General features: G+C 38.2%; 1 protein-coding gene across 1 annotated transcript in view; it reads left to right on the top strand.

The window, feature by feature from the left end:
* Positions 1-25,034, top strand: part of SNX24 (sorting nexin 24) — a 96,297-nt gene extending 71,263 nt beyond the window's left edge. Inside the window, exons 4-7 of the mRNA XM_054397718.1 lie at positions 16,463-16,557; positions 17,555-17,587; positions 18,395-18,459; positions 24,411-25,034. Of these exons, the coding sequence (XP_054253693.1) occupies positions 16,463-16,557; positions 17,555-17,587; positions 18,395-18,459; positions 24,411-24,481 (264 nt within the window). The 3' untranslated portion in view covers positions 24,482-25,034. The remainder of the gene's footprint in view (positions 1-16,462; positions 16,558-17,554; positions 17,588-18,394; positions 18,460-24,410) is intronic.
* The last annotated feature ends 1,332 nt before the right edge of the window (positions 25,035-26,366 follow it).

The following is a 26,366-nucleotide window of genomic DNA, read 5'->3' as shown; positions in this document are numbered from 1 at the left end:
CATGAAGTGATACATCCTAATAGTTTTGAAAAGCAGTATTTGTGTAACTTCAGGGTTGGGAAGCACTTAGCTTTTTTAATGACATTGTATTTATATGCCATGTAATGGTGCTCTACTTCCTTTGTAGATGGATTTTTAAAACAAATAATCAAATTCATGCAAGTTTAAACATGCAGCCTTAATTAATTATCCAACTTTAAATGGCAGAATGATGAGGACATGTACTGCAAGAGCAAGTTGCTATCAGATATTGGGATTTTTTTTTAGTATCAAACCCAAAAGTTCATGGATTTTGTGAAGAATTAGTGCTCTAATGATGCAGGAGGCTGTTGACAGCTGTACAATGCAGATACTTAGAAACAGTATTATTAATGTAGAAGTACAGACAGCATTAGCCAGGCTTAGCATCTCAAAAGCAATTGAATGTTCAGTTGTTTTTGCCCAATTGTATGAAGTAGTGTCATTCACTAAGAAATTCAAAGGGACTGCACCACTGGACTGTTGATTGATGCTGAGATACAGGTCAGGTGGAGAAGCTGGGCTTGTTAATGTATGGATGGAAACATTTAAAATCTTTTCCCTGTAGAATATCGACCAGTTGTAACCAGTATGTTGCCATTGTTATACCTATAGTAGATTCTCTCAGCATCCTGTATCACTCTCCATCTTCCCACTCTTTCTTATTTGGGTTTTTCCCCTTAAAATTTTGTCCATTTGACTACTTTATTTGATCTACATATCAGTCATAGTGTTGTCTCATGATGATGGTGTGTTGAAGGTCACCTCTCTGTCCGGTTAACAGATAATGCAAGGCTTTTTGTAGACTTCAGTTCCACTATAAGTGGTTTATGCATCTTTTTACTATATCCACATCCACTTTGATTCCAGGGTAGCACTTTTCCAGATGTACTTGAACTGATGACATACTCTCTTTTGTTTGCTTATCATGGAGTCTAGAGTCTGATCAAGCTCTCCATACTATAGTATTATACTACCATTCTGTCCTTTCATCGAAGCACCAAGAAACGTAACTTAAACCAGCAGTTTAATCTGAGCTTCAGATGCCAAGGCTCACTTACAGGGTAAACCAGAGCTTTTGGTAACAGAAGAATCACTGGGAATGAAGGGTGCAACAGTATTTGCAAATTCTTCCTGTATAAGAAACCCAGAGTTTTTGTGTCAAAAGTTAATAATAGAATTAAACAAGAATGCTGTCCAAAAAATCCACAGTATATGATTAATTTATTTATGATTTTAAGTTTCAACCTCATTTGTGGACTTTAATGGCCAAAATACATAGCTTTCTGAGTAAGAAACATCAAACAATTGCTAGGTGTGAAGAAAACAAACAAACAAACAAAACTATCTTTATAGAGAGCAGCTTGGCATTCTTGCAGTATTTTAATTATTATAATTTTCAACAGATACCCAGATAGCTGTATTACTTCTGTTAGGGAACTAACTTGCAATCTTGTTTTCTCCTTTCTGAAGAATTTGTTCCTCTTTCAATAGCAAGAATTTGGAGAGTTTTGCAGAACATGATCTGCAATATTGCTATGCTGTGGAAAATGCAGACTTCCAAGTGATGCTGCATGTCTGCCATGAGCACAGAAGTAAATAAGCATTTGATGACCAAGGTTGGGATGGTGTCTTTTCAGAAATAATTGCACTGTTCCACACCTTTATGATGGACTCCCTTGCTAGTGAGTTTTGGGAGGGACAAGTGTCAAGGAAGAGAACCATAATGAAGTACCTGTGATTGAGCAAGGATTACATTGCTCTGTTAATTCTGTAAAAACTTGTCAGCTTGCCACCCAAATAAATGTCTAAAGTGCGTAAAACATGGAGCAGAGTGACCTCTAGAAGAAAAATCAATGGCAATTCATATTTCATATGTCTATAATTGCTTGTGAGATCATGCCAGCAGTTTGTTTATGGAACAGCTTGTTGTACCAGGGTTGTTTCCTGACTTTTTCTTCTTTTCAGTGGTGGTGCTTCTTAATGGACTGTGAATCACAACCAGATACAGCAATAGACAGGTATTATGGTGGTGATTTTTTATTATTGTTTTCACATTACTGTCTTCAGAATTGCTGCACCGTGGTCTGTTTGAACCAGTGCAGTAATGTATAGCCAAAAGTAAATCGTATTCGTAACTGTTTCTTTGGAAGACTCCTGAAGGTGTTTTTTACCTTCTTTTTTAGTGGACAAGGCTTTATCCTCTCTGAAATTATCCATTAGCTAGTATTTTAACTGTCAAACTGAATCCATGGTGTGGCCTTCATTTTTAAGCAATTTGTCCAAGAGGCAGTCCGCTAATTTAAAGACAGGATTTTGAAAATATCTTTGCCCCAGCCCACTTTGCTTTGCTTTGTTTTTTTTTTCATTTTTTTTAAGATGCTGCTGTAAGATTTGTATCCCCACTGAGGACCGAGATGTCATAGGGATAGAGAAAATGCCGCTCACTTTATGGATTACTGTTAGGTCAACAAAACTTTGGCAGCATTGATTAACTTGACAGTGAGTACAGCAGTACATTTATCACTTATGGCTGTGCTGTAGAAAATCTAATAAGAGGCAAACAATTCCCTTTAGAGCGGTAACAGGTTCACTGTGGCTAACGGTGCATGCACTGGAAATTTCTGACTTTAAATTATACCCTTGCTGCTAGTTGGGTCATTGACTTAAAGCTACTGCACTTTCACTGTTATGTTCTATATTATTAATTTGATCAAAATTGTTTAAGCTTCTGTAAATGAGATCAAACCCAGTATTGGATTTCATATAAACTCATAAGCATTTTTTAAGAAGGCATGCAGAAGGAACTTGATCCAAGCTCCATACCACAGAAGGGGCAGCTGCCTGTTATAAGTACAAATGTTTTGGGGTTTATAAGATAAAATAAACATTTCTAACTCTCGGCTACAGATCTGCCTCTAACTCACAGATTTAAATAACCTAAAACCCAAACCCATCTTACATTTAATAATTTTAATTGGATGGTCAGACTTCTATCGTACATGCAAATATGTGTTTTGTTAATTACTGGTAAATATGTTAAAGATTCTATACAGGCTGATTTAAAGACATGTGCCTCCATTTGTCTTGGTTTTGCAAGAATTACGAGAATTAAACAATTAGCAAGAGATCTTCTGATTATCCTGCATGTAAGTGCTGGTGCTTGACTGCAAGCTAGTGTTTGGTTCTAATCTGGTCCTTAAATTACTTTTTATTCAATATTGCTTGGTTTCATTTTAAGAGATATTTTCTGGTAATCCATGACCAGTACACTGTGAAGTGTCTGAATAGGGAGCCAGTATTTTTTTACTCCTTTTTTTTCCTAAGTCTTATACTTGATAGTTCTTTTAAATGGAAACATTTTGTAATGTGCTCTTTTACAGAAGCTTTTCTTCAGTTCAGATAACCAGAAGTGTGTAAAAGCCTCATGCCTTAATAGTTGTGTTTCTAGGTACCAGCATGAAAGAACAATGAAGAAGATAAAGTATTACAGGCAGATCAGAATATACAAGGGTGCAACTAAATTTGTGGGTTTATCTTTGTGATATAATCTGTAAATTGCTGTTCAAATGAGAGTGGTTAATTGTTTTTTTGATATGTATTAGGATATATGGCTCACAAGAGAAGAGAACCTTTGTGCGTAGCAACTGCTAAGTATTTTGTGTTATTTACAAAACCATTTAAATCGTAGGTTTTGTTCTACAATATCTGTAAAAATGATGTTGTTTTCTTTGTTGGGAGAGAAGTACTCTACTTGAATCAATTGTCAGGAGGCTTAATGTAATAAGGCAGTTTGTGGTCTGACTAAAAGAAACACTGTGCAAAATAAATTCCCATAGCAGTTTGTTTTTAACAGAAAAACTGAGTTCGCCTGAAACATAAATACATTGAAAACCAAGACTTAATAAGGTAGAGCAGCTTTAGAACGAGACAGTGAGCTGCTGCCCAAAGTGTGTCTTGTAATAACTACAATGTAACCAAATATCTCTGTAAATGATAGTATAGCTCCATCAACCTCATAACAACAGATTCTTTGCAACATGCTCAGGCAAGCTGATGTTAAGTACCATTTGCATCGGGAGGGGGAAAAATGCAATTAAAATAGGACTCGCTGATTCATTCTCCTTTTTTTTTTTCAGATTGCAGGGTAAAAGTTCTGTTTCTCACTCTCTTACTGCATTTTAGAGGCAACAAGACACATTTCCACACTTTTTCCTGGGTTCATACAATAAAGGAGTTACCCTACTGCCTGCCTTACTGAACAGAGACCTGATATTGATTAACTATCACACTGACATCAGAACTACTCTTAGGATTCAATTTTTTTGTTGTTTTGCATATTTTATTGATCAAAAGTGGTAAATGAGCATCAAGCGTGCAAGAAGACGATGAATTGTTTACTTGCATAAAATAACCTTTCAATAAGAGAAGATGCATTGCTCACACTTTTGGTGCTGTTCTGCTGCCCGAAGCAGATGGCATTCAGCTGCTATTGATTTGCTCCTATAGTTACAGAGCAGCATGTAACAAGGCATGCTCATTTCTCTGAAAGAAAGGTGAGGTTTTTTGCCAGGGTGGTGAGAGTGAAAAACGAAGGACAGGAGGTTTAGGGGATTGCTGTGGGGTTGAGTTTTTTTGCAAAACAGGGAAAACCTTGCAACTTATGTTAGTGTCTCTGTGCAAACAAAAAGCAGGATTCATGTGCTTACAGAGAAAATAAGTTATTTTGTGTAGTTCTAGCACTTCTGGTAATATTAGTTCCAACTGTAGATTGAATTGGAGAGCAAGGAAGTACTTAAGATTGTGAAGAGCATCTGGAATTTAGCATTGCTGAGATTTTTATTATTTATACATGTTTTTTTCATATTTCTGTAAATACTGTTGACTCCTTAGCGAGACAAAATCATACTTTAATAATCTGGGTTTGATTCTGCAAAAAGTTAATTTCACTGATGAGTAAATAATTTAATAATTGTGGCTGTAATGGCAGTGGCAGGAAGAGGGACAAAGAACTTTCCCTGGCAGTTATCTTTTAAGGGTATTTAATGCAGAAATTTGGCACAAACAAGATCTATAACTGTTTGGCAGATTTTATTGAAACGTGGATATGTGATGGAAGAAGATTTCAGTAAATCAAGCATAGGAATGGTTATTCTAAACCAAATCACTTCAGATTATTTAATGGGTTATTTCTGGAAGAGTAGTATGTATGATGGGTGGTACTGAGACGTGGGGTACAGTGCTTGATCGATCTATTTTAACACAGAAATAGCCTATCTGCCAAGATCCACAGGTGTGGCAGTATGAGTTTTAGGAAACCCAGCCTCTTGACAAAACCAAACCAGTAAAGTATTTTGATGACACATGCACTCCACAAGAATGATAATTTCATGCAAATGTCATGTCAAAAATCTAGAAATCATATGAGGATTTTTATCTCATCTGCATTGTTTCCACAAGGTACTGTAACTAGAATGCTATTCAGCTCCACAGTAACTTTGTCTCCCTGACTTTAGTCTTTGTCCACTTGCCTATTCTGCAGTAACTCTTACTGCTGGAAGTACTTACAGCTGATTTTTGAACAGTCTTGAGCATCCTTCTGCCATGATGATATTTGGTAAAATAGAATAATTTGCTCCATTATGACTGCCCTGCTGTCCTCTATGTCATCTGTATTGTCTTCCTTTCTAATGAAAATAATCCATGAATTATGACGCTTGGCAAAAATATTTTTACAGCCTAGTTAGTAGCTAGTTATTTACCAAGAATTTAATTTAAACATGCACATTAATGTTTGTTGAAAAATGTCCTACTTTATCTGTGACATTGATTCCAACTTGCCTGTGTAATGAAATGCTGCCTAAGCTTTTCTAATGCCCGTATGGTCAGAAATTAGTACATCTCAACTATTTGTTACACTGCTTCTGTGGCATAAGCAGGCAAGAAGACATTATTTGAATCTTTGGCTTTAACCTGTTGGTTTCAATCCAGAGTAGAACTTTCATAGGAATATTTTGCAAGGAGACAAACCTTGGTGTGTATTTCAGAAAACAGATGCTTCTGTATAATGGCTAATGCTGTCAGCACAGTATTTACTGCGTTCTTCTAAGCTCATTGGGTCTTGCTGTCCTGTGGAGCTAGGGAAATGTTTTAAACATGAGTATTATTACAAACAGAAATTAATGTAATGGCACCTTGAAAAGTGCATATTTTTAAATAGGGTTCTGTTACAGTGCTTCTGTAAGAAGCCTGTTGCTTTCACAAAGTAAAACCAATGCATCAATACTATTCTATTCCTTTGGCATCTATTTGTACTGTTTGTACTAACTCTTTTTCTTGAGCCCTGCCATGTCCCTCTCATCTTTTGAGTTTCTTAGTGCGCTTACTTTGTGCTTAAAAAACAAAACAACAAAAAAACCCCACCAAACCACAACTGATTTTTACCTTGCTTTTGCTGCTGAAGGTAGCAGCTATCTTGCAGATGCAACATATATTTTCTTATTAAGCTGACTAAAATTTAGTGTCAGTTTCAGGATTTTAAAAATTAAGCTTACTAATTCTTTGCAATTATTCTTGCAACACTGGAAAATAGCCTAGAATCTTTATTCGACATTTTATGCTGAAAGGGCTACCAGCACTCAAAACTGAAGACACACAAAACAAAATCAAAAAAATAACAACAAGATGAAACAATTTTAAAGACTCCAACAACAAAAAAACAACTCTCCACCATATAAATCTAAATATATTTGGTCAGCAAAGTTACCCCTTCTTTACTTCAACAAAAGTGACACAATGCATTCATTAACCCCAAGTGCAGTGAATTCCCTGTGCTTTGTCTATTCTCTTGTTTGGACTTTGGAGTGGGTACCTGCTGCTTAGTCTAATTAGTTTCAAAGGGAATGTCGAGTCATTTCTCAAGAGTTTACTTTGACCCAAGACCTCTGACAAGAACATATCAGGGAGACTAAGTTATTGTGGAGTTGAATAGCATTTTTGTAACAGCACCTTGTGGAAACGATGTAGATGAGAAAATAATCCTCAGATTATTTCTAGATTTTTTGATATTACATTTGCATGAAATTATCGGTCTTGTGGAGTGCAAGACATTTTCATAGCTAACATCCTCAGGCTTCATTAACCACTTAACTCTTGCCTTGTTCCCAACAAAACCAGCAAAATGAGTTAGAGCTGTGGGATCTTACAAAGATAAAATGAAGTGAAAATACTATTTGAAGGCTATTCTTAAATATTTCAGCATTTTTCTGGCTTTTTGAATTCTTTTGAAGCTGTATTGTTTGACCAAAAGGACATAATTGAACAAAAAAAAAAATCAACATCCGATCCAACATCTGTGTTTTAAAACAGTCTGTGACATTATCCAAAGAGCGGGGTTTTTTTGGGGATTTAGAGAAAACTGGTCATGCTGCAGACCTGCTCCTCTGTTTCTCTGACTGCTGAATTCAGCTGCATTTGGCTCTGAAGAATGAAGTAGAGCTTATTTCTTTAATCCCTGTCTTTTCTTTAGGTTTTCTTATAGCTTTCCTCTTTAGGAAGGACTATTTACAAGTATAGTTGTATTTGGTGTGGCCGAGCTGGAGATAATTCTCCCCAGAGCATCTTTGTAGTGCTGTGTTTTGCGGTGCTGTAGCTGGGTGTTGATAACACACCAGTGTTTTGGCTGCTGCTGAGCTGAGCACCCAGGCTGTATTTTTCCAACATTTCCTCAGTGCAAGAGTATGCTGAGAAGTAGGCAAGATCTAGGGAGGGCCACAGCTGGACCAGCTGACCCAAATGGGTATTCCATGCCATATGATGTCAGCTCAGATATGAAAGCTAAGTGAAAGAAGGAAGTGTGGGGACATTCGTTGATGGCATCTGTACTCGAGAGCAACCACTATGCATATTGGAACCCTGCTTCCCAGGAGTGACTGAAACAACACCTGGCTTGATGGAAAGTAGAGAATAACATCTTCGTTTGCTTTTCCTTATGCGTGTGGCCTTTTTGCTTTGTAAAATTGCTTCTATTGTATTGCTTGCTTTTTCTGGTATTTCTCCCTCTCCCCTGTCCATTTAATAAGGGGAGTGATAGAGAGGCTTTGGTGGGCATTGACCCCCCCAGCCAGGGCCAAGCCACCACAACAGTAAAGACAGAAAATACAGGAGTGCAGAAATTATAGGATCGTAGATTCATTAAGGTTAGAAAAGACCCCTCGGGATCATCAAGTCCAACCGCTGACCCTGCTCTACAAGGTTCACCCCTAAACCATATCCCCAAGGACCACATCTAAACGACCTTTAAATACATTCAGGGTTGGTGACTCAACCACCTCCCTGGGCAACACATTCCAATGCCTCACCACTCTTTCTGTAAATAAAATGTCCAGTCTAAAGCTACCCTGTTGCAGTTTGAGGCAATTCCCTCATGTTCTACTGCTTATTACCTGTAAGAAGAGATCAGCACCAACCTCTCTACAGCGTCCTTTCAGGACAAAACAATAAACATGACAATTTTTTTCAAATTCGTCTCTGAAATGTGTCATGGTAGGGCCATGACATGGCCCAGTACAAACCCAGACAGGCCTTAAGATGTCTAGACAAGGTCCCTTTCTTTCCCCTCCTTCCTACAGAAAGACAGGGCAATGTGGGAAAAAGAACATAGGGGATAGCACCCCTCCTTGTCTGTCTGGTAAACAAGTTGTTTACCTGGGATAATAGCACATACACTGATCACTGCTCCCCCAGAAACAAGGCCTTTGTTTCTGCCTTATATGCTTATAGTCTGGTAGAACACCTTTCCATTGGGCAGCTACACTTTAGCTTCAGTGCCCCATTGGACCAATTGATCTCTGGCCAGATGGATGACTGGGTAGTTGCCTTTGCCCTGCTGAAACCTTGCCTTAAGTCTTGCTTTGAGCCTTGCTGTTGAACCTACTTGGGCCCATCTTGTATGAAGCTGGCTTGAGTTGCCCTGCCCTGCCTTGAGTGCCTGGTCCAGAGCCTGGGATATAGCCACTGGTCATATGCAGCAAGCCGGAGAAGCCACAAGCCTAGAAGCCAGATCCACCTAGCCTGCTTCCCCTTACCACCAGAATTGTGCCCTGCCTCAGTTTCCCCAGGAACCAAGCAAGCGCCTGTCACAAGAAGCATCATTAACTGCCTGCCATCTGCTGAAGCCAGACCAGCCTGGGACCATGCAGCAAACCTTCCTTGCTGGCAATCTGCCATGCCAGCGCCATACGAGAGCACCCCAAAGCTAACACAGCAGCAGCAGCCCCCACATGGGTAAAACAAGCTGTGAGTAATTCATTCATTGCCCTTTGGGTTTAAAGGTTCTTATCAAGCCTCCCCCCCACTGTAATTGAGCACTATCTGCTCTCAGGGACTTTTTCTTTCCAAGTTATTACCTGCCAGTTTGCATATAATTGTTTGTATCTCGCCCAGAGACTGTACATTCCCATTGTAAATATATATTCCAGCTGTACAACAATCCTATTTAACGAGTTTTGGCAATTATCATTAATAAAGGGTTACTAATATTTTATTAATACCCATTTGCCATATCATTTATTATCATAAAGGTAATTTCTTAATAATCCCCTTCACCACAAAACGAAACACTTAACAGCAGCAGAAAAAAAAATATTTATATTAATGTCTATCTAGAAAATAAGCTTGAAATTACAAAGACTGCAGCCATTCTGCAACCAAAAATGTATTCTCTGTCCAGCAGCACTTTTAATTAAATGTGAATTAGTTTCATATATCTCACAGTGTATCTACATAAAACTTTCAGTGACTTGAAATAACAGCCATTTCACCTCTATTTTACATTCAGGAATGTATTTTCTCTTAGATAATTTGTAATCAGTACAGGTAAAACAAGGCAAACAGTGCTTGGTTCCACATGATGCTTTTTCTTAAAATATTAGTTGTCTTTATTTTGTCCTCATTTTGGCTTTGCAGATCTTTAAGTAATGTACATATTTCTAAAATAAAACAGGGCTGACAGCAAGAAAGAAGTGTTTGATTATCATCCCCTCATCAGCCCTTCATCTTCACTGTCTGCAAATGGGGATGCTGGCTACCCACTGGATCAGCCTGCACCTCAGTCCTTTGCCACAACAGTCATTCGTGTAGGATCCACAAAGTAGAATAGAGCTCCCATGTCCCCACAGCGTATCTCGATCCTTGCTAATGCTGGGAGAGGGGCTGTGTGTGTGCAAAAAACCTTTCACCATGGGGTTTTGCTGGTGAGAACTGGCAGGTGGGAGCAGCTTCTTTCAGCTCCCTGAATGGCACAAAGGATGAGCGAAGTGGAGAAAGAAGAGGGTGAGTTGGCTATTTCCAGCCATGCTCCATCCTTCTCTAGGAGAGCCATCTGCTGCAGTTAGCATAGCATAAAATCATAGTTCGAGTAGATAATGCTGGTGAAGGGTCTAGACAAGTCTTCTGAGGAGCATATGGGAGAATTGGGGTTGCGTAGCCTGCAGAAAAGGAGAGCGAGGGGAGACCTCCTTCCTCTCTACAGCTACATGAAAGGACAGTGTAGCAAGGTGGGTGTCAGTCTCATCTCCCTAGTAACAAGAGATAGGACAAGAAGAAATGGCCTCAAGTTGCAAAAGGGGAGGTTTAGATTGGGTGTTAGGAAAAATTTCTTCAGTAAAATTTTTATCAAACACTGGAAGCTGCCTAGGAAAGTGGTTGAATCACCAGGTCTGGAAATATTTTAAAATGTGTGTAGATTGGTGCTTAGTGACACGGTTTAGTGGTGGACTTGGCAGTGCTAGGTTAAGGGTTGGACATGATGATTTTAAAGGTCTTTTCCAACTTAAATGATTCCATGACTTTGTGATTCTGAGAAAGGGTTATGGAAGAAGTAGAAGACAGAAACATGCATTGAGCCCCAATATTGAGAGAGCAGTCTTAGGATTAGATCTACTGACTGATGTATGCATTCTCATATAAGGTATTCCTGCACCTGTTCATCAGCAGCATTATTGACATAGTCATAATTACTTATTACTTGTCCATTGTCTTAGTGGTCTGTTGATTTTTAAAAACAAACACTTCAATTCATCCATTTAAATAGGTACATCTATTTTGGTGTCTTTCTTTGTCATTATGGATCTGCTTATGCTTTGTACCACTTTTTCCTGTTACTTGTTTTTAAAAGCTTCTCTTGTTCCTACTAACTTTTTAAAATATCATTAACTTGTCCTGCCCTTCAGCTTTTTTTCCTTTTGCTCTGTTGATTTCTTCATTTCTCATCCAGCTTTGTCTTAACCTCCAATCCTTTGAGCGGTGTCTCAGTAAATTATATTGACTGCTTCCTTTCATTTTTATTTTTCAAAGGAACTGTAGTTTGTTGCACTTTGTTTTTAATCTTTCAGGGGCTAGTCTCTGATTTTGCTGCACAGATTCACTGTTTGCTGCCACTAGTTTAGGTTCCCAGTTTAAAAAAAAAAATTAAAAATCAATACTGTATTTTTCACATCAAACGGGTTATATTTGTACACTTAGCCTCAAGTCAATCAGCCCTGCACTTTGCAGTTAAGTATTAGTTGGAACTGTAAATGTATAATTAATGACCTTTCTAACTAAAGTACTTCACTAACTTAAAACTTACTTGGTAGTGTTTTTAAATCAAAATGAGTAAAGTGCTTTAAGTCAGGTAAGACTTCAGTAGAAATGCTGATACCTTCTAGGTATTGTCATGGATTTCTGCAAACAGTTTTTCAGTGATGATCCAGAAGTTTTTAAACCCATTTGGCTTCCCTTCCACCTGTTTCATTTATCCTGTGTGTAGCATGAGAATGCTGCGATAGATGGATTTGTCACTCAGGAGACATCTGGTGCATTTTAAGCTCACTGGAAGTATAACAAATTGATCTGAAATTCAGTGCAGTTATTTTTCTACTGTTCTCCAGTCTTGAGGTTCAGTAGTGCAATTCTCCTCTGTGTTTTGGGTTTGGTTTTATTTTTTTTCACTTATGTGACTTTACTTTGACCTTCAAGTACTAACTTCTGGATCTTTGTTGGAAGTTTTTTGGCATATAATAGCTACAGTCAATATCTTATTCCTTTTCAAGCTCCACTGTGTAGATGGCACGCTTACTGTTGACTTCCTTTTGATAGACACACTGGAAGTGTTAGCTAGCTGGTACTTCATATGGGGCATCACTTCTGTGTTGTTTTCTATGTGTTTACATTCTTCCTGTCTCTTCTAAGTATCTCCTTTATGCAGAGTTCTAAGTATGTTTGATAACCTCCTCCTGTTCTTAACAAAAGTGCCCTATCAGTGAATGTTTCTGGTAGTAATGAAATTTAAGGGACATTTACTACAACAATTTAAGTGACATTTTATTTAGAAATAATTCTTATTGATAACCTATAGCCACATCCTCACCAAAGAAGGAAGTAAGGTTCTTCATGCATAATAAAAAAGATTATTGTCTGTGCTATTATTTTTTAAAAAAGGGGGAAGTTTGCTCTTAGAAGTCTGGTTCCTTCATCTACTTGGTTTTTAGTTAATGTGTTCTTTTGGTAACCTTTTTATCATTTCATAGGACTATAGGACTGTGTAAAGCAGTTCAGGAAAAGCAGGTTAACAGAAGAATATAGACTCTAAAGTGTGTTTAAAAGATGTGGGTTTTGGTCCCAGTGGAGACTGACACTCCAGCCTACTTACTGTAGCTGGAATGTATTGATTTTCTTCTCCCCCATTTTAGCTGTGCCACAGAATTAGGTATTGTGAAGCATCTTTCCTTGTGAAGAGAGGAAAATCTGTCATGAACTTTTTCACCCTAACAGTACAGCATTTCAAACTAAACTCGATTGAATGGAAAAGTCTGTGAGGACTCTTCAAAACCTTGTAACTCAGCTCCCCACTTTCATTTCCCCCCCTCCAACAGCTGTTCCAGCAGCCTTTGAAAGTGTGATAAATGATTGTAAGAAATTAAATTTTCCTTTTTTTTTCATTAAGAACAACAACAACAAGAAAATCTAATAAAAATCTGTGAAAACAATGCATTCCTCTGGCATGATCTTCTAAGGTTAGCAAAGTAGTATTGCTCAGGTTTTCAGCAAGATGTTCAGTTACTGTTATAATTGGCTGATGAGTAGGTTTGGACCTAACTAGAATGCCAGTGTTCGATTTCACCGTGTCCTCTGTGAAGGTATGTCACCATTTACCCTGGCTTTAGTGACAATTTTCTAAGAAGGAAACTCGTGGGAAATCATTATGCTGTTTATATGTCTCCCCTGTTGGAGAGCGTTATCCTGTGATATTTTAGCACTGTTTTCCACTGCATGATGGCATCTAGCTAAGGTTAAGGCAGAACAAGTCCCTTTGCAATTTTGTGACTATATTTTACTTGCTGAAGGAGAAAAGATAACCAACAATTAAGTATTTCAGATGTCACTGAAAGAACATGTGCAACTAATCAATGGCATCCACAGGGAACACGATTTTATGAAACTGATAAGGGAGAAAAATAAGGATTTTTGTAATTTGTGTTATATAATAATAATTGCACCCTTTCAATGTGAAAAAAAAAACATTTCTGCTGATGTAAACATCACACTTTCCCTTGTGGTTTGTTTTGGTTTGGTTTTTTTTGTGAAGCGTGGAGCAGTTCATTAAAGTTTGACAGTAACAGATAAAAACCCTTTACGATTTTCTAAGAAAATACAGTGCTTATACTCTTCAGTTCAGCTGAAATCAATGAGTTTGAAAAATGTATTTCTGGAGTCACTTCCCAAATCACTTGCCAGAGGTTGTGTTATGTCTTTCAGTTTTGTTTTGTTTTGTTTTTTTAATTATTTATTTTAGGAAGGAAATACACATCCTTATTTTTCACCTTAAATTAGTCAACGCAGCACTCTGGGGCCCACATCCGAATTTCACTGCTATGATCTTGGTACAATTTGGATGAATTAGATTTTCACATTACTAACCAACTAATGTGAGGTTTTATTTCTTTGACAACATGTATCTTTAACTTTCTGATTGCAGAGGAAACAAGGTAGTGGTCATGTTTACAAGGCAATGTCACATATACACTTCAACAGAGGCTACAATTAGGCACAATGCATCACAAATTATAGAGACTTTACCTACTGGTTCCTTTTCTTCTCCGCTATTAATTGTAATTTGCAAAATAGGTGTTTCTTCCAAATTTTTAGTCAGAAGTCAAAAGTCTGTCATGCTACAGGTCATTCCAGGTAAATTAAGCCAATTATGATAACAGTTTCTGACTTAAGATTATTGTTTTGAACAACTTAAATAGGAAGTTTGGAATGCTTACATTTTTCTCTGGATATCCACTTCAGGTCACCATCAGAGGTGGGAAATACAACTAGACTGGCATATCTAATTCAGTGTGGCTCTTGGATTTATTTGTTGCTCCTAGCTGTTTGGGGTTGTTTCTCTTTTGCTTTGTTTTTTACCATGTATATTAAACAGCTGGATTGTATTCTGGCCCTTTTTTTATATCAAAACCAACGAAGTCAAATCAGTATAATTAACTTCTTTCCCAACAATCACTGTTCTTTTCAGCAGCCTCAGGAGGCAGCTTAACTTTTGGAAAAAAGCTGTCAAAAGATGTAAGTATTGAGGTTGCATGTAAGCATTAAACATCTTTATACAAATTTTGCAGTTTTTCGTTGCATATAGTAATTAGTAAGATATTTTTATTTGAGCAAATCATACCTATTGATATTCAATTCACACACCCTCTGAATATGCATCGACCTCCACCCCTCCTTCTATGCATATCCTGAATGTAGAACAGGATAAATTTTGCACCAGCAGAGTGCTGATCTTGCAGAATGCAAATGAAGTGGCATTTTTTAATGCAGCATCTTCATATAGAGGTGAACTGAAAGGCTTAACACTTGCTACCATTTCAGACCTATGCTTTTGTTACATCCATCAAAATCTAGAGCTGAAAACTTCAAAAGTTGCATTTTTCTGGTGTTTGGGTTTTTTTTTTCATTTATTAGCGATAGCCTCAGCTGTTGAAGAAATGTAGACTCTGAATTCAGATTTGCAAATAAAAAAGAAGCATTTCTCAAATATCTTTGTTTTCAAATACATTTCTCTCTTTATGCACCTCTTACATAATTTTTATGCTTGGTTTTCATTACACCAGTAACCAAATCACATGCTATAAAATCTTCTTTAAAATCTAGAGGACCTCTAGTTGTCTTTTCCAATGCAATGGCTTTTTGTGATGCTGTTACCCTATGTTACAATGTTACCCATTGTCTCAACCTAGTGATTCTGCAATATAAAAGAATGCACATCCAGGAACAAGTTAACTCCTGAATGTAAGCAGAGAAATGTTTCTCACCATCACCAGCCTTGTTTCTTCTCTGGGTTTTTTCTAACACAGGATGTGAACATTAACAGGATGAGTATGGATAGCTTTACTTGTACAAGTTGTTTATGTATAAATCCAGTGAAGTTTTTTCCATGCATATATTCACTCTGGATGAGGCCTTTCTGAAGGAAAGGGAAGAGCTTGTAGCTTTCATTTGCATATGAAGTGTGTGTGCTATGAGAGTATATTACAGTTTGAACAGCAAGTAAATAGGGGCTTGATCTTTCCGGTGTGACATTGGTTGAATTTATGAACTGTTTGGTTGCCTCATGAAATTTATGATCAATAATTATTTTTTGTCTGTTTCTCTGAAATTATCAGAGATCTGTTGTTTCCTTTAAAAGTCATTCTTTCATGATGAACATGCACCTCATCTATTTGCTACATATTCTTAAATGCACTTGTAATAAATTTACTGAAAATTTTGAATAATCTCATCAATGGAAAAACAAAGGAGGATGGAGTAGGGCCATTATGTTATTGCTGTGGAAGAATGTGGAAGGTCTAGCCAGCAGCTCTTTGGCTGGAGTTTAGTCATTAGGAGTCACAGCACAGATAAAAGGAGTACATTGTAAGCTGATCTGTCCAGCCAAAGAGTTTCCCTTGTTAGCCAAGGATTGCATTAATAAAATGCAAAAGTGGAGACTTCCTTTTCACACTGATGTGCCAGACAAGAGCCTTCTGTGAAGTGAACGTGAAAGCACTGAGCTGTAGCTGCTTTATGTTTTAAATAAACAGAATTTTATTCACAAATTAGTGTGCCAATAACTTAGTTCCAGAATCAGACACCTCTGCTTGAGAGGCATGTTGCTTGGCACCAGTGATGGAAGGTGAAAAAGAATGTGGTAGCATAAGCTGAATGTATTTATATGTGATTCATTAAGATCTGTTGGTTTTCAGTTGAAATTAAGCACGCTAAAATAGGTGTTAAAATAAAAAAGGAGAACAACTAAAAAGCATTGCAAGCAGGAAATGTTTGGTAGCCGATCAAAAATGTGAAATATCTTGAACAGGAAAAATATTGGGGTTTTGTTGGTTTTGGTTTTTGTTTTTTTCAGACAATCATTTTAGAAAATGAAGAGCTCCCTAAAATATTTCTTGATTTCCTGAACGTTCGCCATGTACCTACTTTGCCAAAAGCAGAAAGCTGTGGGTAAGTTCTCATTTATTGAATAAAATATATGGAGGCCAAAAGGCCTATGTCCACACAGTGCTGATGCAATTCCGTTGACTTCAAATGGTCCTGCTGCCAACTCTAACACTGTAAAATAAATGGGCATTAGGTTCATGGTAAGTATGTTTATATATCCCTAAAAGATGATAAAATAAATCCATCCTGTTCAAAGACTCAAAAAAGTGAGGTTTAAGGTAATATTCTTGGAGAATGAGTTTAGATGAGAAAAAATAGGATTTTCAAATAGGTCTTGAAGTATCTACTGAAATACAAGATATTCATAAACATTCACTAAAGTTCCATAGAAAGCCTTTGTCTGTATTATACTGTCTGCACAAAATAGAAGTTCATTCTGTCATCATTTTATGATCTCCTTTCTGATGACATCTACCCCAATGGCCCCATTGCACTTCCCCTGGGAAGAGTTCTTGATTAGGATGGTAGAAGGAAATCTTAGTATGATAAGAGTAATGAGTACAGAAGTACCCAAAACCATGTGTCTGGAAGTTCTGTTAATATCTGGAGCTTTAAGTTTTGTAGGAAGAGTAATTTCTTTTGCTGTGCAAGATGACATAGTTGATAATCCAACTGCATAACCAGAACTTGCCTCCTAGAAAGCTACACAACTCTCTTGCACTTTGAAGGAAGCTGTGTGGATCTGCAGTGGATAGAAGCTGAAGAAAGTGGAGATATTTTTGAGGCTGTCTTGCACTCGGAGGTGTCTATGGGCCAGAATGGTCTCTAGAGTCAATCAGAAGCAAAGAGACTTGGCAATTTTCACTTGTAGTTGGCATCAGTCAATACCCACAGTGAGACTGTACTCTATCACTAAATAGATAGATAGACAGACAGACAGACAGATATGCTTGTGAATGTGGTGCAGTAAAATGGATCACGTTTTTTCTAAGCAGTGCTGTTGTAAAATGATACAATCTCCTTTTGTTGTAACCAAAGTTTCCTCTCACTTTACTTGCAGCTCTTTTGATGAAACAGAATCTGAAGAATCAAGGTGAGAGCTTGATTCCTACTCTTTCTAGGGAACCAGAGTAATCAACTACTTTAAATTGTTGGTGTTTACTGTATTTGTTCCTTGCAATTGACAAAATAGCAGTAGTTTAGGATTACAATTAGATGTGTTTTGTCGGCTGTGTTAGATCCATTTAATGCAGTGGGAACTGAGCATTGTTATGCTTGCTTTACTGGCTGGAAATATTTTTTGAAATATTTTTCACCCATTGAAGTGTATTTTTCCTAGCAAGAAGATTTAGCAGAAGGACTCAGAAGTTTGGGTACCACCCTGTGCATTAATAGAGTTTCGTGTGTATCTGGTTGTGCTGCTTGGCATATGTATGTACAGAGCAGGGCAAAGAGGGCTTGCTCTGGCTGGGGTTCTGTGACCAGGGTGGGAAACAGCCCTGTGACGAGCTTGCAAGGACTTTTTCTCCATGGGTGTGGAATATAGCAGCTGCTTTGGAAGATGGAAAAGTGTGATGAAATTTTGAACATGTCAAGTAGCTTAAAGAGCCTGTAGACCCATGGAACCTGGTTGTGGGTGATCTTGTATTCAGAATTACACCAAATACCAGGGAACAGAGCAGGATCAGGGCTCTCAAAGCCGGCTGTAAGCTGTGTGTCGGAGGAGAGGTGAGTTTTGCTCCCAGGAGACGGAGCCTGTCCTTTTTGGGCAGTGATAGCGTACAGAAACACATTGGCATGGCTCCTGCAAGTTCAGCCACCTCATTTTATCAAAGCTGGTTTGTAGAATATTCTGTTTGCTGTCCCTTGATACTGACATCCCTGTTCTTGACCTTTCCAGCAAACTGTCCCACCAGCCTGTGCTGCTGTTCCTAAGGGATCCATATGTCTTGCCTAAAGCCAACGGTAATCAAACCTGTCATCTGTTAACAGCACTTTACTGATCTGATCCTGCACCGCATAAACCACATTATTATTAATAGAAGCCTAGTCAAATGACACTGGTCCAAAATCTAATAACCTGCCAATAAAACAATAGTTCTTGTATTAAAAATAATATTAAAACACTAAGTAGGGTGGGTAATTTATAAAAGGGTGGAATTTTCTCCCTCAGTTGTTCTCTCAGACAAATCTTCTGGGAATTCAGATGGAAAGATGAAGAACATCACTTTTCTTTTCTTGTTGTTGACCTTTTGGGCTGTTTTGCCTGAAGGATTTGAACTTAGAGGCCCAGTCCCTTCTAAGTGCTTTTTCCCTAAACACCAGTCGATCTACTGCAAGCATGTTTGTACTTCCATTTGGGTTATTACTATTTCTTATCATTTATAAGCTCTAGATGTTATAAGTGGTGGGGGTGGTGGTGGTGGGGAGGAATACATGCTTCAATTGATGTGTTTTACAGGACATTTACGTTAGCCTTCACCCCTTAATACATGTTTCAAAAGAGTGTTTGAAATAGCTTCTTATAAACCCTTTTTTTTTCTGTTTCTTTTATAAAAGTTATTTACATTCTTAATTAAAGAATTTACCCTCTGTCTTAAGTGTGTGCAGGAAAGAAAAATACTGGTTTTAGTAGTGTGTACCTCCTGGCTTGTCATGTTACTTGTTTGAACTGCTATTTCTAATGAATTTTGTATTAAACATGTAATATACTCCCAAGAGAGAATTTTCTCTCAGAGATAGAGAATAAAAAGGATACATTCTTTGATTTTACAAAATACTGTGTTGAAATCAAAAGTCAGATTCTTCAGCTGCCTTGAAAATCATGAATTGTTTAAGAGTAAATTTAGGAAAGAACGCTTGTTCGCTTGAAATGTCTTAGCCAATGAAGTGTAGTGCCTTGAGATTTTCTCAAGATGTGTTTGAATATCTGAAGGGAGAGTGCCAAGAGCACAAAGCCAGGCTCTTTTTAGTGATGCCCAGTGGCAGAACATCAGGAAACACACTGTCACTGTGAGGGTGACTGAGCCCTGGCACAGGTTTCTCAGCGTGGTGGTTGAGTCTTCTTCACTAAGATACAGAGAAGCCATCTGGACATGGTCCTGGGTAACTGGCTCTACATGTCCATGCTTGAGCAGAGGGTTGGACCAAATGATGACCAGCTGTCTCTTCCAGCTCCAAACACACTGTGATTCTGTTGTTTTTTCAAGCTGTTATTGAAAGCCATAGAGAATAGGGTCACGTATTTTGAGAGGGTTAAATAGTCTCTCTTGAAGGTCATGCCCACTGTAGCTAGTAGAGTGGCCCAACAGTATTAACTTTATGGGGTCTCACTCAACTTACAGTTCTAGAAAGAAATAGTGCAGAAGTCATCCTGGTAGACCAATGTCTGTTTGAGAAGACACACTACAGGTTTGTTTGGCTTTCACTTTGACTTAGGTCACGTGGACTAAATGCCTGTTTGAGGCTGGAGTGCAAATCACAATGTCAATGAACCTAAGCACAGTAAGGAAAGATAGTCACTTCACAAGGTCACTCCTGACCCAAGTGACAACAGTGATGCAGAAGGACCCATAGAGTTACCTCTGTCTAACAGATGCTGCCTATACTAATATTTGGAGTAAGCCACATTGCATTTCTTAATCATGCTGTTTAATGCTCCTCTTAATTGCAAAATTGGATTCCTCAAGAGCGGTGTGTAAATTATGAACATCACTTAATTCCATACCATTCCTGAGAGAGAAAATGGACTTCATATACAGTTATCCTGAAAAATGAAAACAGTGCTTAATGTTTCCAGCTTATATGTAAGGTTTTGCTTTAAGATTTTTCAACATTTTGCAGTTCTGTGGTGGTACTAATCTTTGTCCTCTCTGTGCAAGGCTAAGTTCCCTTCTCTTGAAATCATCAGGAACTTCATAATGAATTTTGTTACTCTTTTAAGTGGCACTTTACTTGAATTAAGACAAAACCCTCTTCTAATGCATTTAAATATTTAAATATTAAGTAGGCTTCATTAATGACATCTGAAACAAAGGACGCTCCAAACTTTTGACAAGACTTGTTTTGGCCTTATCACAGTATTTAGAATTGCCTATGGCAGGTGAAGATTCTTTGTATTTTAAGATCTTAAAACATCAAATTTACTTGCAAGTTATTCCTTAACTTAAAATATTAAAGAAAGGAAGAAAACCAACTCATTAAGTCTAGAGGCTCTACTGGTTTATTCTAGTTAGACTCTTAACAGTTACTAGAGAAAATACAGATAAACCTATTCCAATGCCTCACCACTGTTTCCATACAGAATTTTTTCCTGATATCCAATCTAGACCTTCACTGGCGCCACTTCTGTCCATTGCCTCTCATCCTATCACCTGATACTAGAAAGAAGAGACTGACCCCCACCTCACTGCAACCTGCTTTCTGGTAGTTGTAGAGAGCAATGAGATCTCCCTTCAGCCTCCTCTTCTTCAGTCTAAACAGTCTCAGTTCCCTCAGCAATGTTCTCCAGATATGTCACCATCTTTATTGACCTTCTCTCTACACACTCCGGCATCTCTATGTCTTCCTTGTACTGAGGGGCCCAAAACTGAACACAGTATTCAAGGTGTGGCCTCACCAGTGCCAAGTACAGGGACATAATCACTTCCCTACTCCTCCTGGTCACACATTCCTGCTACAGGCCAGGGTGCTCTTGGCTTTCTTGGGTACCTGGGCACACTGATGGATGATGTTCAGCTGGCTGTCAATCAGCACCCCCAGGTCCATCTGCTCTCCCCCAAGCCTGTAGCACTGCATGGGGTTGTTGTGACCCAAGTGCAGGACCTGCCCTGTGGCTTTGTTAAACCTCATACAATTATTTCGGCCCATCAACCCAGCTTTTCCAGATCCCTTTGCAGAGCCTTTCTACCCTCAAACAGATCAAACTCCCTCCCAGCTTGGTGGCATCTGTAAATTTACTGAGGGTGCACTCAACTCCCTTGTCCAGATCATGGATAAAGATAATAAAGAGAACTGGCCCAAATACTGAGCCCTGGGGACCACCACTCTTTACTGCCCATCAAATGGATTTAACTCTATTTGGCACCACTCTTTGAGCCCAGCCATTCAGCCATGTTTTTACCCAGCAAAGCATTCATTCATCCAAGCCAGGAGCAGCCAGTTTTTTCAGGGGGATGCTGTGGGAGACGGTGTCAAATGTTTTATTAAAGTCCAGGTAAACAGTATCCCCAGCCTTTCCCTCATCCATTAAGTGGGTCACCTTGTCATAGAAAAAGATCAGGTTCATTAAGCAGGATCTGCCCTACATGAGCCCGTGACTGGGCCTGAGCATTTGGTTGCCCTGCACATACCACATAATAGCACTCAAGATGATTTGCTCCATGACCTTCCCTGGCACCAAGGTCAGATTGATAGGTCTATAGTTCCCTGGGTCCTCCTTCTGTCTCTTCTTGTAGATGGGTATCACTTTTGCCAATCTGTGACCTTCCCACTTAGCCAGGACTGCCAGTAAATGATGGAAAGTGGCTTGGTGAGCACTTCTGCCAGCTCCCTCAGTACACTTCAGTGTTTGCCATCTGGTCCTATAGACTTGCGTATGTCTAAATGGTGCAGCAGGTCTCTAATAGTCTCCTCTTGGACTATGGGGGCTTCCTTCTGCTCCCCCATATCATCCAGCTCAGGTGGCTCAGCAACTGTTCTTACTACTGAAGTCTGAGGCAAAAGAGGTAGCAAGTACCTTGTCATTTTCCTCATCCTTGACCACTATGTTCCCCCCTGCATCCAACAAGGGACAGAAATTTTCCTTAGTCGTCCTTTTATTGCTATGTATTTGTAGAAGCATTTCCCATTCTCTTTAACAGGCAGTTATTTGGATCAGAAGTGAAGTCTCTCCTGGAGAGAGCAATGCCTGTGTTAACATCTTCCCATAAGAAAGGAAATTGTTCATTTGTAGCTTTTTAATGTTAATGTTTTAATACTGTTTTAAAATGTTTCTGGAATATATTACTCAGCATTTACCCCTCCCACCCTCCATTGCATTGTTACTTGCCATTATTCTAATGACTGCATTTTAAGCATTGTTGAGTTGCAAGACAACTTCCCAAAACCAAGATTCACACTTACAAACCTCATTGATTTTCAGAATCATTTTGTCATGTGTCCAACACAGTCTGAGTGCATGAGCATGACACTTTTTTGTGTTAAGAGGGCCACTTCCTACAGAAGGGTGGGAAAAAATTGCATACTGTTTTAAAATGCTCTTCATGTTAAGAGGCTAAAAATGCAATCTCAAGAGTTACTGTCACTTACTTGAAAATTGTTCTGATGATTCTCTGCATATTGTTCTGATGATTCTTTAAGTATCACAGATCTGCAAGACTGTGCCTTTGTAATAACAATAATACTGTGTTTGCATTAAGCTTGAATGTTTCTAAAGCAGCAAAGCCTTACAGTAAATCTGCTGCTGAAATTTTGTATTATTTTTTAAAATCAATACTCATTTTCTTACATATTTATAGTCTGTTATAGAAGAACCAGTTAAAAAAAGGGGGAAAAATGTTTCTGGAACTGCAGCATTTATTTGGAAAGCATCAGATTGCTTTTACAAGTGTATTTTTTAACAACATTAATGACAACAGTATAGGATTCTTCTACCATTGTGCTTTGGGATAACTGAGCTTGCAGAACTTGAGGAGTCATCATTGGATTCAAAATATTAACAGATAATTTATAATGATGACTTACTATGAGAAGGGTATTTTTATGTGAAGGTTGTAGCTCATTAAAACATCCTAAAATATCTCTGTAACATCTTTAATACACTGAAACCACCTTATTAATACCTATGAGAGAACACCTTTAAGCTAGTAAGAATTTTTTTTTTCTCACCAGGTCCAAATCTATTTTTTTGCTCAATATCTTTACCTCCAAAATTATTTCAGCAGTGGCACTAGGGACAAAACCTCATTTTCCCACACACATTATGTGATCTAAGTTACTGAGTATATAACGATAAGTTGCATCTCCCCTTTCTGAATATTCTATAGGCTGATAGGTGGAAGAAAGATGCCATCAGTGAGGAAAGTTCTATATCAGAAATAGTCTGTTTCTAGGCAAATCCATTTCCTAGTCTACTCACTATTTTAAGGTTGCAAGACGTGATCAGAGATTTCTGACTTCTCAATGCCCACTGGTGTAAGGAAACTCATTAAAAAACACAGAGGTTGATGCATTTGAGAAATATTTTCACTTCAGTAATGTACATCCTGCCATTCCTCTGTGTGGTTCTGTTACTATGTTTTACGAGGTAATTCTTTCATGCTAAATTTCAAATGAAAATTAAGTGCCAGCTTCCTCTACATCTGTGTTTTTTCCGTCCAGATATTATAGGATGACTTTTTGTAACATGTAACATTTTATGTTGATTGGACAGCCTGAAATTTTCCTGCCTCAAATAAGCATCTCTGATCATACAGGCATCCTTCAAGCCTTCTCAGTCTGAACATTGCTGTAAACCACAATGGAAAAACAGCTTTGAAGTATTCCCAGTAGCAGTCTTGGAATTTCTTCAAGTATATTGAGATTTTGTTAGAAATTGAATTGCCAGTGTAATCCATCTTCCTTGTGAGAAAAGATTCAGATAAAGAGCTGGAGCCTTGCAGCATTAAGTATTAGAACATCCCTTTAAATCAATAAGCTACAAATCTGGCAGTGCATTCAAGCAATGCCCACTGCTACACTAAAGTGGCTTTAGTGCTGAAACAGCATTACTAATAGCACATCCCCGACATGGATAAACAGTTGAGTGATGCAGTAACCCAAATTATACAAGACCTTACCTGGTTAAGCTTCACAAAAACATTTATATGGTACTGACACAGATAAGAAAGCAAGTTTTTTTCTCTTTTTTTTTTCAGATGACTTTCCAAATGTAGTTATAGAAGGCATTCTACATGGAATATTTTATCCTCATTTACTGCCTAGGTAGAAGCGATGCGTGGCTAGAAGAAGCTGAAGCAAGTTTCCAAGTAATTTTTAGTGGAATTAACAGGAACAAAATTCTGTGATATGAAAATGCTACTCAGAAGCAAGAGGCACCGCCTCATTTTAGGTTCAAGCATTATACCTTTTAAAATAAAATCAATGTCACTACAACTGCTGCTTTTAAAAAAAAAAGGAGAAAAAAGGTATGGAAACAACAGTACTGAAGTTATTTATATCTTCTATATATTTACATGCTGTATTTAACACTAAAAGGCATACACTGAATTACACTAACCTTCAGCAGAGAATTTTGCCTGTTGGAAAAGATCTTTAAGATCGAGTCCAACCGTCTTCTAACTATCAAGCCTGGTGCTAAACCTTTGAGTAAAATTGAATGCTTTACTAATTATTTCTGTGATTTCTATCATAAATTACACTAAACCTGTTTGCATCAGGATGTTTTTCCCAGTACATTACCCATTGCTGGCAGTGGATGGATTAAAAGTGCTGGCACTGAAGAGTGTCAGAAATTGCCAAAATAATAAAACTTAGAGCAAGAAGAATTTGAAAGTAACTTATTTTATTAATTTTTCTTAAATTATTTTGAATCTGTCATTCATACAAGGTGGAAAAGAGCCGGTGCAGGTGTATGGAGAGTTTTTATTGGAAAGCATGCTTCCACATTCTGAAACATAGCTTTCTCAGGAAATTCTCTAGATTTCAGTTGAAATTATTTTGTCTACCAGATTTAACATGGCATTGAATCATCTCCACATCAACTTGCAGACTATATTCCATATCTTAAATCACAGAGCACACAGCTCTGTGGTAAGCTAAAGCAAGAATATGATTAAGTAGCAAAATAGTAAAACTAAAAATGATACATAGTTAAATATATGCACATATACATATATTTATTCAGATTTAACTGGAAGTTTGTATGTGTGCTACTGGACATTAGAAAATAAATTACTAGAACCTAAAAGCATTGCTTCGGTGTATTTTTGGTGTGTTGCAAACATGACATTTGCCTGTGTTGGTGTAATCAAGAGATGGATCTTACCGCTATCGCCACAAGAAGCACGAGATAATACCTGGGTCTCTGCTCGTTTTAAAACTCTCAGCACCATGCTATCTGACTATGCTAGGCTTAGGAAAGTCTATCTCATGGGGGAAAAAATTCGATGTAATCAAATAGCCATTAAGTAGCACTGCACAAAAGCAGCAATGGCAAAGCTAGACACCAACAGAAACCCGATCCTGGAGACGCATGGCTTGCTGCCTGCTGTTTTAAAGCTGCTTGGAGATGATGAAGAGCTGTGACTTGTATAAAAAGTAGGTCTGTGACTCCAGCACTTCCTCAGCTACCCAAACCCTCTCCCTCTGCCTGCAGAACCAACCTCCAGGAAGGATTCCAGATGCTAGTGGACTACTGGAAAACTGTTTGGGTGAGGGAGTCAGATGTTCTGTCCTTCCTTCATAACACTGCTTCACAGTGCTGCTTTTCAAAGAATTTTACTTTGAACAGTCAATAAAAAGAAAACCAAACCGGGGTAAAATAGAAGTCTGATTGCCTAGTACTAGGCAAATTTAGAGGCCTGCCTGACAAGGTCTTGTGTTGCTCCGTTTTGAAGAGGATGGTAATACTTTCACAGGTCTCTGAAAATAAAAATGTCAGTATTCACCCCGGGGAGAGAACCCAGGACTGTGGATGGTGAACCAATAGAAGCACCCCTGAAAATATAAATGATGTGTCAGAAGGAACCAAGGCAAATACCTACCGACAGCATTTTCCCTTTTCCTTGCTGCAATATTACTCTATTACTCGGACTCTGGATACCTCATACAAGCTCCAGGACGCTCCGTAGAAAACAAGTTATTCCAGGGAT

Source organism: Indicator indicator, chromosome Z (assembly GCF_027791375.1).
Source record: "Indicator indicator isolate 239-I01 chromosome Z, UM_Iind_1.1, whole genome shotgun sequence".
Taxonomy (NCBI): domain Eukaryota; kingdom Metazoa; phylum Chordata; class Aves; order Piciformes; family Indicatoridae; genus Indicator; species Indicator indicator.
The sequence above is the reverse complement of the archived record's forward strand: the minus strand, read 5'-3'. Positions and strand labels throughout refer to the sequence as shown.